Below are 13921 nucleotides of genomic sequence, written 5' to 3'. Positions count from 1 at the left end.
GCACAGAAGCCTTTGCGGCCAACAGGCTCAGTGATCGGCGTTGGGAGGGAAGTTTTTGGTTCGCGGTTTAGAACCTGTAAGGGATGCGTACGGCGAATTTGGAAAACCATATGCTGCCATCTAGGAAGAGGATCAACTCCTGGTCACGAATATATACATACCTACCTTCGCTGCGTACGAGAACTTGCTCGTTAGATGACCCGATGTGGACCACAGCAGGATGCGATGCTTTTGATGTGGACATACGGGTTGGTCAGCGGGACGCCCGGACGTAGGTTCGCCAGTGGTTCGCCAGTGATTCCCTGCCCTCCCGGCCAGCTTCCCGGGGCATAGATAAAGGCGCAGCAGAGTGAGGGAGTCAGAGGGATGCACCACCTGCCAGCTGAGTATCCGTAGGTACCCTTCTGAGCTGTCGTAAGCCTCTCCAGTGTTCTTTCCAGTCCTCCACCCAGCATGTGCTCTGCAAGGCCCGGGGTTGTCATACAGATCTCGGGTGACCCAGGACCCTGAACCCTTGCGGGTAGACGCGCAGTTGCAGGACAACACGCAGCGCCGCAGCATAGCAAAACCGTACGGGTGGTGACTGAGTGCCAATGGGCAGCGGCTTGGAAGGGAAAGGGGCCTGGATGGGTCCGTAATGTTTGGTGTGTGTAGCGTTGAGGCCTGGGACCCCCCGCACTCACGAGCGGTCGATTGCGGTCTGGACCACGGCAGTGTGGCGCCCGGTGGTCTGATGTGGCCGGGGTCCCTGCCAAGGCGGTCCGGAAGGGCCTAGAACTCTGGGATTCACCTCAACGGTACCACGCGCGTGTGAGTTTGTCGTTTTCTGATTTCCCTCGGGGATTTTCGTCCGAAGGGACCTTGCTGCTGTGCTGCGCCCCGCGGGAAGGAGAGATTTGGTCCCACAGAGGATGCTCGTCTGCTACCATTCGGAAGTCGGGGCGAGCGGCAACGTGTTTCTGAGGGCGGGATTTTCGTAGGGCTACCGTTTTGTACCGCGAGTAAGGTTCCATCGATGGGATTCGCGCATGGAGGGTGTGGAGTTTTCGAGTTGAGATGTGAGAAATCTGTTGATGTCATGGAACAGATCTCACGTCTGTGCAAAGCAGGCAGACTCGTCTGGGGAAAAAGATGGGAGAGGAAGGCCTGAAGGGTGTTCGTCTGCGTCCGTCTGATGTGGGAGGTCTGCAGAGTTTAAGGCAACGTCGGCCGGAATTGGGACGAGGAAAGCCAAGGCGCATGGGCCAGGCTCCTCTAGCCAAACGTCCTTGCAGCACAAGCGAAGCCCGTTTGAGGGCTACGATGGGCTGGACCCTTGAAGTCAGGCGGTTGCTGCGTAAGTGGTTGGCGATTGGTGGTCTTGGCATGTTGTGTTAGTGGATGGATGCTGGATGCGTATGGGGGCTGATGGGACGAGATGGGACTTACATGTCAAGACAGTCATCGCCATTCGGGTCTAGTCCCAGTGACTGTGGCCAGCGGAGATGAGGGAGGGCAGCGGTCAGGATTGTGTGACTGCTCGTGACTGGTTCCTCTGAAGTGAGGTTTCCGATGGCAGCGGACAGTATCGACTTCTTGGGCAAGATACTGGTACGGAGTACTTGGGAGCCCAGGGAAGTCGTTCAACAAGATCCCATCACGGATGATGCCGCTGGTGTTTTAGACATCTCAATGAAAGTCGACGGAGATGTAGCACGTAGGTACTGTTCCTGTGTCCAGGCCCTGCTTCTGTCGGGGTCTGAGACTCGATGTAGGAGACTTGTCGCTATTGCTCAGAAAAGTTCGACAGAGATGACCCTATCGACGTTTTGTGCGTGCCTGGTGAACAATAAAGCGCTCGGAAGAAGCCATGTTGGCTAGTGACGGGCGAGGCTCTTCGATAACACCACCGACGTAGCTTGCATGCCTGCCGTGGAAAGGGTCTGGTCCATTTAGACCCTTGTCGTCCAAATTCCGGAGGCCATGGGGGTCATCTGCGACTGTTGATGGGAAGCTCTGGGCGTTCGTCCGGCGATCGAGAAGGGCAGCTCAGCTTTTCGAGGGAGACGGAAGTGGTCAAGTTGTTGCTCATCGTGCGAGGCGAGGGGCTGGGTCGTCGTCGTAAATGAGGGCAACGAACAGTTCGGAAGCGACGGAGCTGGTGGGTGTGATTGTGTCGGAGGCAAACGAGGAAAGTCGAGATGAGTCTGTGGGAAGAGAAGTGGTCTGCTTTTTTCCACTCTAGGCTGTTGGCTAAGGGGTCCTGCCTAAAGGGTGAAAGATGACTGGCTGGTGCTGGCCGTGGGCTGGGTCTAGATTCGGATCATTGGGGGGGCTTCATGCGAGATGGTCGCAACTACCCGCGTCGGCAAGTCACACTGCACCTGGCAAAGAAGGAAGGGGTAATGGGGATTGAAATACCCATTTCCCTCGTTGAGTGCCCCTTTCTTTCTTCATGCATCCCAAACAAGCGATCCGACGTTGGATAGGCTTCTCCGAAAGCGAACACATATGTGTGTCGGCATGGGCAATTGACCGAAATAACGTGAAGAAGGATGGGATTCTCGGAAGCGAAGATCTCGATCTGGAAGTCCGGTCTCCATTCTTCGGATGATGTGATGATTGATTAGGATGGGAAAGCTTGGGACGGCCGAACACACCACGCGGGACGAAAGGCTTTCTTTTTGCACTTTGAGGGTGTGCCAGAGATATTTGGAAGCGAGCAAGGGCGCAAAGAAGGGTCTCGGCCCGAGACCCCCCATTCATTCAATTCCCATATTTGCTCGGTGCTTGCTGTTTTCTTTGCCATCCATCATCTTTCTTCCCGTGATGGAGGGTGGATGGTTATCAGCCGATCGTCCTGTCCCTTGCCTCATCCCGTCTTCCATACCATGCCTACGAGCTGAAATGTCTTCACCGGCCCCTACCTGCCCCAGTCCCCTCATCCCGCGCGGAATCCCAGCATCCTGGAAAGATGTGACCGAACCGACGATCACTCATGTCTCGACACATGGCTAGCTGAACGGGGGCCCCGAAGCGCAAGGCCAGCCGAGAGGGGAATCTGCCCAACTTTCTCCCGTCTCCCTTTGCCCGTTGGCTCCCAATGAGCGGTCCGTACCCACCACACACGTGCGATATGGGTATCTCTGATGTAAAAGCGACATCTGTGGATGAGGAAAAAGAAAGGAGGATGCGGTAGACAGGAGAAGACGTGCTTTGGGTTGGGATGGACGACATTGGCGGGAATGGTAGGTTTTGGTGCTTTGCGAGCGAGACACGGGCGATGGTGTTTGCTTTTTCGCCCTTTTCTGGTCACATAGGCCTGGAACGTTCGTGTAACATCGCGAGAGATGCAGTGATAGGGTTTGTGCTATCTTGGCTACATATTTGCTCCTTGGTGTTCTTGGTGATTTCTGGTAAGGGGGCATTTGAGGCATTGAAGAATTGCGTCATGTTTGTGGTCAGATTACGCGTACATACGTCTCACTGAATCGGCCTCGCATCCTCTTTTCCCTGAGTCGGTGAGCTTGTGGTGTTCTTCCTTCCAGGTGGTGGGCTTCAAGAGAGCCCTCAGACAAGTCACAGGTATCACCGTCTTGAACAAGCTCACCGAGTTCTCCAAGTGAGTCTCAGACATCATCAGGCGACGCCCTTTTCAAAACTCGGTAATTGGTCATGGATTTCTTTGCCCCTCCCCCCTTCACACCTCTCAGCCCGAGCATGCCATTTTAAAAAGCGCCTTCGACCGTTGCGTCTGGTGGTTTGGTAATCATGCGATGGCGTTGATTCTTTCAGCGTTGGAAAGACATTTCGAGGGGCATGTTTTCGGCACACAGAAGCCCAAGCAGGAAAGCCCGACACTATCCCTTCCAGCAGTGATTGGGTCGGACTTCGTATAACGGGACAAGTCCCAAATTTCCCCCGTCACTGTGCGTGCGGCTGAAGACTTGTTAAGGGGGGCTGGCTATTGTGAGTCACCGGTCCTCGCATCTGCCTGTGAGTGAAGAGCTAGTGCGGTCGGTGGTAGGAGGATAGGACGTTTTACTCCGCGATCTTGGCATCAAAGTAGGCAGGGGCCATGAAATTAAGCATAATTGCACTGATACGATCTAATATCTATGTCTGATAATGGTTTACGTGGTAGCGATGAACCTTTTCTAAGGTGAGTTGATAACAGTTCATGTCATACCTTATGATCGAGGCTTCTCCTCGGTCACGAGCGAAGCGGGATATCAATTCACGATCAATCGTTCTACCCATACTTACAATCCGGAGCGACTTACACACTTTCGACGAATCACGCCATTTTACACCCATCCAAATACCCACTGCCCATTGGCCATTGACGACGAAGATTTGTAATCCCTGGCACTTTAGGTCGAAGCACCTTGTGATATTCCTACTTACGGGGTGCCAACTGTACGCGTGCTTCGGATAGGGCATGGGGAAGTGGTTCAGTGAAGACCAAAAGGTGATGTCCCGTTTACCAATCATACGCCGCGGTGCTTGCTGTTTATCAGGTATCAAATACTCAGTTTCATTTCCGTGTTCTGGGAATGGATTTCGAAACGCCGCGTCAGGTGTTCACGCAGAGGTTGGTCTGTCTGTTACTGTGCGTGTACCTTGGATGTACTCTCAACACCTCAGTGCCTATTTCTCACCCGATGAATTTGCACACTAGAACGATATTTCGACCACGAGAAAGACCAAATCCATTACACAAGGACGATGTATCTAGGTATATCTCATTGCACTCTGAAAGCACGACGGAGCGCAAAAAAAGACAAGGCATGGTACTTACAAACTGCATCAATGACACCAGTTGGCTAGAGGGTCAAGGTCTGGTCTATGGTCTTTACTGTCAGAAATAATGACTGCTGTTATGGACTCATTCGATACTTCACCACCATCCAACATTTACAGCGTCCTTCTAAATTCTCAGAGTGGTGGTCAAGGCTTCGACGTACGTCTCCCCCTGAAGTCCTGTAGAATGATGGTTACAATATTTCCGATGTACTTGGGAAGCCAAAGGCTTACCAGTATGTGAATGCTACCGAAACATCGTGGTGACAGAAAATAGTCAATGATATCAAACATACTCTACACGGGCTTCTCAGACCATTCAAAAACATATATTATCAATGGATATGATTGCCTCAAAGCATCGGTAGTACCTTGCGGCAACTTCCTCTAAAGCCCCCCGGGCCTCTCTCAAGATGTTACCTTATCTCGAGACCTGCAGTATGTATCATTGACATATTCCCATAGCCACTGACATCTAACGAGACGTGAACACATCAACCTTGAGAATCGGCTCGTACTTACTTATGTGGCTGCCCGGCCAATATGCATTTATCTAAATATGCAGCTGCATTTTTATTTCTCCTGTATTCGCCATGTATCTCATGCTCTGGGCGTGTTAGGTATCCTTTATTTGCCCCTCGGCCGCCCAACCCCTTGCGTCGATCCTCGCCGCCCATCGCACGGGAAGAAGATCGCGAGATGCCTGAAGTCCTCACTTTGTCTCCCAGATGCCTATCATTCCTGTCGCGTAAGAAATTATTGCATCGAGTTTGATTATTTTCAGCATCTCGCTTGTTGACGGAGATTTTGCCTTAGGCCTAGTCCATGAGACATGCTTGCGTTTGGTGAAGTTCGTCCTGGCTCACTTGAGTAGCCATACGATCAGAGACAAACAGTGACAGCAATCTTGATATTCAATGCTCCCATAGTAACCGCTTACTGAAGAATGAGGCCAATTTGAAAGCTCCTGAGGCCGATTGGCAGGTCTCGAGTGACAAAGAGTCGTTAGCTGTGGAAGACTTATCAGATACACTATAAGACCGGATATTGGGGATCAGGCCTTGAGGACATCGTCAATATGTCACTGATCTTCAGTAGTAGGTCACGATGAAATTTCATGAGACAATGTGGCACGAAATTCATTCCGTCACCTCTGCAGCGCCACATTCCTAACTTCAAGCCACGAATATGGCTTTTGTTCTGGCCAATACCAAATCTCAAATAGCAACACACAAGGTTTTGCCCAACCTCGTGTTTGGTTGGGAGTGTTCTTCTCGTATGATAATTCTTGCCCAATTGACTGGTCCAGGCAACGCTGGTCAATCCCTGAGCCCAGATCTACTTCGTCTGCTGCTTGCAGGGACTTTGAATTCAGGAATCTACTGGCATTTTACCACAAGCTGTGAACATTCCTCTTACAATTTAAGCGGCTGAGTAAGGGCCCGAAACATCATTGCCGTCTCCTTGGGGGCTGGCTGAAGGAACCAAATGTATGAGACCACCAGGAAGGGAGTCACCGCCGCTTCTGAGACATTGTGGCAGGTAGATAGCTGGCACGTGCGACAGGCAAAAGAAATGATACGAAGCCTAGCCCACCATCTCGGGGACTCCCAACAGGCCCTCCTTCGGTAGAACCTTTCACTAGGTCCCGTTGCGCCCTTCGAATAATAAGAAGGGTTCGGACGCGATTGCTTGTCGCCTGCTGCGTTCCCGGCATCGTCCGCGAGGTGCTGTTCAAGATATCCGAGAATTGGTCCTTTGGTAATGCTATCTTGATGTTTGCGAAGATTGTGGGCAGTAGATTTCCAGCCTCCCTCAAGCCACCACGCTGCTGTCACCGACCGATGGGAAGGTGGCGTCATAAAGCTGGCTAAGTCAAAGGCGCAAACCATGCCACACGTGGATTTGGTCCCAAGAAGTCGGTACTTGACTTTGGTAAGCGTGGGTCAAGGTAGGAATCGCCAGAGAGAAAATCTAACGCCTTCTGAGTTGGCTTTATTTGGTGAACCGCTTGCGGCATACTTGGCCACGCACAGTCAATAAGCTGGCATTGTTTGCAAGTGCCGACCTGAAGAAAGAGCACGATCCAGACCCGTTCTTGGCATGTAAGACAGGCAGACTTCTAGAACAGCAGACGGTAATTGCTGGTAGGTGTTCAACTCTGAGCATCAAGCTTTCAATTTTTATGGACGGAACTAGGTAGAAAGGCGAGCTTTCCATGGCTACCACACGAGTATTAAAATCTCACGTTGTCTTCGCTTCAACGTTCGTTTTCTTGGCACTCCAATCCATAACTCTGACACCAAAAGTCTGAATCACGGGCAAAACCAGCACATCCTCAAGATCTTTGCCAGAATGACGCTTTCTCGCACCTCACTAGTCACTTTAGTGACCGTGATGACCTTGGCTCGATACTGCGAAGCTGGGATGCAAGTTATGCTGCCAATCATCAATATGGCCAACGTTCCAGTCACCGTCGACATGGATTTGGGGTCTAATTGCCTCCAAGATCCTAGCGATTACTCAACAGACGACCTCACCTCCTACTACGCTGCCTACAGAAAGACAAGCCTCACCGACTCCTTTGGCTCTGACTTTAGCACCTACCAAGACTATTTAGACTACTACAAGAAGGTTACGCAAATTGGCGACATCGGGTCGGCTTTGGCGAACATGGATGGACAACATACCCTTGACGCCTACAACCCTGATGAGAGCCTGACCCCAAGCTTTCTCACGTTCCAAACTGAGATCGACGGTGGCCTCTTTGACGGCTGCATCGGGTCGCACTCCTCCAAGACGTTCAGCCTGGACGTCGACGGCACCAGTTACCAGATCACGCTGGAAGACCCGCCAACATCGCAATGGACCATCACCCAGGACTCACCCGGTGACCCGAACCGCATCGTCATCGGATCAGGCGGCCGCGCAAACCCGCTTCTGACGGTCCTCTACGCAGTGTTGGGAGTTGAGATTCTCGCTCTTGCTGGTGCCGTCCTTGGGTCTGCCCTTGGAGGTCTGGCCCCCGCCGCTGTAGAGGGAACCATCGCCGAGATGGGAACGTCCGAAATGACCCAGATCATTGAGGACAAGCTGGCCAGTGACCCGTGGGTCATGCAATGGATGGAAAAGACGATTTTCGGAGAAGCAGAGGCGGCAGCCAAGAAGCGCGCATCCCTCGTTGCTCGACGTGGCGTTGGTGCGGGAGGTATCCTCCAGGAGTGGACGGCTGCGTACGACACATGGAATTATGATGATAGGGATGCCTGCGTAATGAGCAAAGATGTAATCGGCGAGTTGGATTGTCTCGTAGTTGGAACCTCGATTGTCATCCAGGCTGATGGTCAGCCCATGGCTATGCCTCTTCCACCTCTTGGGTCGGCTTGGTAGATGGCTCTGAAGCAGACGAAAAGGCTGTCGAGCGCCAGATACTATTATTAATATACTTTCCGATACGACTCGACCTACTGCCTACAATTATGCAAGAGATTCGCAGTATTACGAGGTTTCAAGAAAGCTCATTGACAAAAGGTCAATAAGCTCTGAACCTATCGCTTAGATGCATTCCGTACAATGATGCTTAGGAGATCATACAAAGTGATGCAGCTTTTTGGAATATATACACCCGTTGCCGCTGACTGCCAGGTAAAAGATGGAGGCAAAGAAGTTGGTGAGCTAAGACAAAGTCTCTCCGTCTGCTTTGAAGGCACTTCCAGCAAAGCTTTCAACTGAATACTTTGTCATGAAACGAAGTTGAAAATGCAAGCCCTGCTACCTTCGAACCACATAGCAAGACCTCTACGAACTCGTGAATCTTGGGGTATCCAGCCAGGTGCTGTCTGAGCAATCTCCAAGGTACCTTGATAATATCGTGGAGGAGAAAAAGGTACGAAAATTTAGGCGTGGACATCGCGGTATCGGACAACGGAGATAGTTGCGATGCAACCATATATACCCAGCTACTTGGCTTGAACATTCCCAGCACAGGATTTGACGACCATCTTCACACCCTACCTACAACGACAAGATTACCATAAACGCCTTGACAACTATTCGAAGCCAAGATGCCTCGCAAGAGTCGCAATAAGAGGTCAGGACCCAAGCGCCTTGAACAAAAAGCGGACAACCACGACCTCGAGCCGGTGTCCCAACATCTTGCACAGGAGGCAAGCAAGAGTGAGCTCCGCTCTGATGATGCGGTGGCCGCACCACATCTCCCAAATGAGTTGAAGTGGGAAATTATTGGCTTTGCCATTGAACAGGCCAAGGCTTCAGTTAAGCCAGCTTCCTGGACATTGGAATCAACATGCCGCGAGTATATGGGCGACCCGCGTACACAACTCTTGATCGACACTTGGTCGAACCGGGAGGCAAGGAGAGTGGCCAAAGATCGTTTCAAACATTTTATTAACATCCTTCATATCAACTCTTACTGTCGCCAGCTTGCGGAAAAGGCTCTTCGTCCTTTTAAGTTCCCGTGCCAAGGCACACCAAACCCGTTCACCTGGGTGTTGCCGCGTGTCGACACCTTCTTCTTACCCCCGGGACACTATACGGATGCGGTTTGGACCATGCTTTACGCACCGAACGCAGAGTGTTCAAAACTCTGGGCCAAAGTCGAGAACGTCGCGTTTTGTGTGGAAGATCGCTCTGTATCGATGGAAATACGTGCCCCTCAGTTCCACGCGCTAGCCCAGTTACCGAATTTAAAGACGCTAGAACTGGATTATGAGTCTATCAAATTTGAAATCGAATTAGGGGACGAAAACATCAAAAACCAGTCGCACTATGTCCAACTTGACTATAAGAATGGAGCTAATTGGGGAATCTTTGGCGGACCTCGAACAATGAACTTCTTCAACGATTTGAAAGACAGAGATGTACGGGTAACAATAAGTGTCAAAAGCCAACGATGTCTGCTTCAGAGTCATGCGGCAGTCATCAAGGTGTGTTCGCAGGCGGTAACCTGCGATACGAATGGATGGACAATAGTCAGAAGGAAAAAGGAGAGACGTCATGGCAGAGCAAGCAAGACTGAGAGGCAACATCTCACAGGAGACACAAGCCCCCCCATTTCAGTATAGCCACTTTCTACATGTTAGAACTCTTGCGCCAAATCCAGGGCAAGCTTCATGATTTTCTGTTTCATCATGCCCGGTTGAGATTGTCCGTAGAAAGGAAGGTTAAAGCCTAACCGGATGGTTTGAACTGGGGATTTTATAGAATTTAGCTATGGTCAATGAAAAACTTCCAATAATCGAGTGTTGATGGATATCAAATCACCCAGTCATCTCTTGTGGGCTGCCTGAAACCCCGAGAGAGTTTTGGCATGTGGTCAGGCAGGTATTGGGAAGGTTGACACCTAAATGTAATTCTCGAGTGGAAGGAAGATTTGTGACGAGGAGAAAATAATCGAAAAATTTTTCCAGTCTGAAGAACATGAATTTCAATAGTGAGAACCAATGATCTAGGGGATGTACGCGCGCCATCATTGGAAGGCGCTTTGTACTGGATCGTTTTTTGTCGTCTGGGTGTCTTTCTTCATCTCGTCGTTTCGTTTTCTCTGCCCATTTGGCTCAGTCATCCTCAGCAGCTTTGGCAAGTCTCTCTCGGATCATCGCAATGAATCCATCGCCATCCTTGACGTTGCCAACGGCGACCGTCTTGTCTCTTGACTTGAGCCCCTGAGTGATGGTCAGGTCAGACTTTGGAAGTCCTAGGACCTGGTGGGTTATGTTAGTACAATCTCAAATCAGAGTAATATTAACAATAGTTGTTGCAAAATAAGCTCCGATAGCCCGCCTACCTCACTAAGCAGCTTCACAACTGCCTTGTTCGCCTCGCCTTCTCGGGCCTGTGCTGAGACGCACAGCTCGACGGTCGCGTCGGTCACGGCCGTGACGCCCTCGCGAACTCGAGATGCACCCGGCTTGACGTGGCATTGCAGATACAGGGTTCCAAGGGGAGACTTTTTGGTTCCTGCGACGAATCGAATCGCTGTGCTCGCCATGGTGTGAAGTGGTTAGACGACCCGAGGGACGAGGTAAAGTTTGAGTGAGGTGTTGTGGGTAAGGTTGTGGGGAAGTTGGTGGGTTTGGATGACGAGGCCTAAACTCAGGCCTCCGAAGAACGCTATTGGCGCCTGTAATTGCAAGCGAGCACCGTCAGAACTCTGAATGCATCTTGCTGCCCACTGACGAGTGTGACCCAGTTTCAGGTGCAGATAAATTAAACCGCCAACAGAGGGGGCGGTATGGAAAAAGTGATAGTTGACATAACTTTGCCGATCAATAAGCTTAACCCCAACTTCAAGTGTTGCTCTGCGATCTCTCACTACCTGACTCACTGCGTCATATTGCATCGAAGGGAATCAGAGACTTAATGTGTCTTATTCTCTATATAGTAGTGAAATGTCTGTGTTCATGATTCAATCTGGTATTTCCATCGCCGCTAGACATTTGATCCGACTTTTCCAACCTGTTTTCGCTAGTCGCTAGTAGTAAAAGAAATTCAGTGTTTACAAAGAAGCTTGCTGTTGGGACTGGCGCCCGACGCTGGGAATGTAAGTCTCCTTCTTGGGAGGAAGGGTGCGCAGCTCCTTATCCTGGAGCTTGGCGAGGCGGTTCTCAGCCATCATTCTCTTGGTAGTGATTCTCTCAGGGTAGTTCCTGAGGAACATGTTTGTGAAGTGGGTGCCGTAGTGGATGCCCTCCTTGGGGGACTGGCCGACGTCGTAGCCGGGAAGGGGCTTGGCGACGGCCTGGAAGCTGGGCTCGTGGAAGTAGGCGAAGGCGAAGCGATCACGAGTGTTCAGGCCGACCTTGTGGGGGGTGGAGGGCAGGTAGGAGTTGGTGATGTACTGCATGATGTCGCCAGGGAAGACAGTGAAGACGTTGGGGACGGGAGGGACGTAGTGCCACTTCTCATCGTCCTCCTTCATACCAGCCGCACTCTTCTCCCAGTTGGCGTAGTGCTCACCGTCATAGGGAGGGCGGATGAAGAGGCCTACAGGTCATGTTAGAATGTCGTGGCGAGATACACATCAGGTTATATAAACTTACCACCAACGTCGTCCTGAGCGGCAATAACGAGCAGACCGTAGTCAGTGTGGGAACCAATACCACGGCCCTCCTTGCCCTTGCCGTTGGTGTTGTGCGTGGGAGGGAATCTGTGACCGAGTCAGCAAATGTTCTTGGAGTAAAGTGGTACCCATCGTGGGGTGTGGCTCACCTAAGGATACGCATGTGGTGCCATCCATCGGCAGTCAGGTTGGTCAGAGATCCGGCGGGGACGTTGAGACCGAGCTCCGTAAGCTGGAGAAGCTTCTCTCCACTTTCACCAAGGTACTCCATGTAAGTGGTCATGGGCTGCTTCATCTCGTAGTCAGGCCAAGGGGCCGGGCCGTGGCAGGGCCACTTTGCGCGGACACGGGGCTCAGCAAGGTCCAGGTCCTTCGTCACGGTGAAGATCTCAGAGTAGTCGGCAATGCCATCCGTGATCTCCTCACCGGAGGCGATGTAGCCGGCATAGCTCTGAGAGTCGACACAAGCAGCCTTCTCGGCGGGAGGCTTGGCGAAGAAAGCTTTGCTGGACGCAGTGGCCTCGTTGAAGATGGCTTGCTGCTTGTCGTTCATGGAAACTTGAAGGATACCGTCACGGCGCCAGGCATCGACGAGGGCCTTTCCCATGGCAATATCACCTTTGCTGCCGGTGACGCGTTCTGGGAGGGTGAATGTCTCGAGCTGGGCAACTGTCGCCTTGTGGCCTGGCGGCATTGTGGCGGCCATCTTTGCGAGGTTGTTGTCTTGAACTGTTGCCAAGGGGCGGGACTGAGTAAGGGCAGCCGGCTTCCGCGCCCCGCGGGCCAGCTTGCTGAGGGTCTTTGAGATGGCTGACATCTTGGATGGTTGTGGTCCTCAGGTATCTTCGTATGCTCTGTGGGATAAGGTAATTCTATGAATGAAGTGCTTGGTGTGTGATGCTCGAGTCGGACTACTCCTTCCCTCTCTGGTCACCAAGGTCTTTATACCCGGGGGGAGAAGTCCCAGGGCTGGCCGTGATGACCGCCAAGCGGCCTTGGAGTTACAATTCACATGCTGTAGACGCAGTGTTACTGTCTCAGGGCCTTCGGATACAGCTTTAACTTTTCTCGGAATTGACGAGGTATCTTCATTTCTTATACTCAAAGTTAAATCTCTCACGATGTTTGGCTTGAAGAGGCGGTGTTTTGGGTCTCGCCGAGATTTCAAGCGTGTAAAGACGGGCATTGTGTGCTGTACCAGGTAAAGCAGCCGACATAGAGAATCCTTTTAGACGACGATGCTTGGCTAGGTCAGGGTCAGGGGCTCAACGTGTTGTCGACGCGCGGGAGTGGAACCTAGTCGATGGAGTTGAGCAAAGGCCCACTGCATTGTTGCAACCGACCTTCCTCATGATTCTAGTCAAGAGGACTACAATTGCACAATAGCCCTTGCTGCAGTCTTACAGGAGAGTGTCCCTGCCGCGGACGGACACTTGTCGGTCATTTCAATACAAATCATCCCACCGGTACATAAGCGAATGCAAAGACGACGCTTGATGTAGACGGACATTGAAGTTGCCAATTTGCCGTCAGCTATGGTAAAAGAGGTCTTGGCAATATCAAATACCGTCCTTCTCATTTTGAAGTCGAGCTAGTGATGTTGAGCCACAGTCATATCAACGACTCAGGGGACGAATCAAGAGTCAACAAGCAAGAACAGCAGGTGCTCAAAGCTCCAGATGCATTAAGCCGCAAGTCTTGGGAATGACTTGTCTTGGCAAGCTGGGCAGAATGTGGCAAGTGCGTCCATATTGACAACTTGCGGCGTGCCGAGATTCTGGACCCCTGGAGCACATTTCGCGGCGTCTTAGTCCGCAGTGATACTGTTGAGGTTACCAAATAGGGGGTCCACTAGTATTTAGACTTTGATACCTAATCGCTCCTAAGGGGCGCGCCCCGGTCGATACGAAAGTGTAATAAACAACTCACGACTGGGGTTGGGCAGACAAAAGCCCCAGCTCTGAGGTTTCGCGGTCGGTACCAGAAAACCGGGTTATTAATACTGTTTGCCGTCGCCAACGGCGGAAATGCTGACATTCCTTAGCTGCGAGTCATTAT

At 51.5% G+C, this 13921-nt stretch overlaps 3 protein-coding genes across 3 annotated transcripts; 1 reads left to right on the top strand and 2 right to left on the bottom strand.

The window, feature by feature from the left end:
• Positions 1-7236: 7236 nt before the first annotated feature.
• CGGC5_v008002 (uncharacterized protein) lies at positions 7237-8172 on the top strand (the record flags this gene model as incomplete). The annotated part of the gene is made up of 1 exon (XM_032021067.1): positions 7237-8172. One exon carries the CDS (start codon positions 7237-7239, stop codon positions 8170-8172), a length of 936 nt encoding a protein of 311 aa, XP_031881947.1.
• A 2186-nt stretch (positions 8173-10358) lies between these two features.
• On the bottom strand, positions 10359-10792 carry CGGC5_v008001 (UPF0235 protein; the record flags this gene model as incomplete). The annotated part of the gene is made up of 2 exons (XM_032021066.1): positions 10359-10505; positions 10589-10792. 2 exons carry the CDS (start codon positions 10790-10792, stop codon positions 10359-10361), a joined length of 351 nt encoding a protein of 116 aa, XP_031881946.1.
• A 507-nt stretch (positions 10793-11299) lies between these two features.
• Positions 11300-12680, bottom strand: efe (2-oxoglutarate-dependent ethylene/succinate-forming enzyme; the record flags this gene model as incomplete). Its single annotated transcript, XM_032021065.1, has 3 exons — positions 11300-11787; positions 11844-11950; positions 12013-12680. 3 exons carry the CDS (start codon positions 12678-12680, stop codon positions 11300-11302), a joined length of 1263 nt encoding a protein of 420 aa, XP_031881945.1.
• Between the last annotated feature and the right edge of the window lie 1241 nt (positions 12681-13921).

Source organism: Colletotrichum fructicola (genome assembly GCF_000319635.2).
Source record: "Colletotrichum fructicola Nara gc5 chromosome Unknown KSG_Nara_v1_contig04, whole genome shotgun sequence".
Lineage (NCBI taxonomy): Eukaryota > Fungi > Ascomycota > Sordariomycetes > Glomerellales > Glomerellaceae > Colletotrichum > Colletotrichum fructicola.
This window is presented reverse-complemented; position numbering and strand designations above follow the sequence as displayed.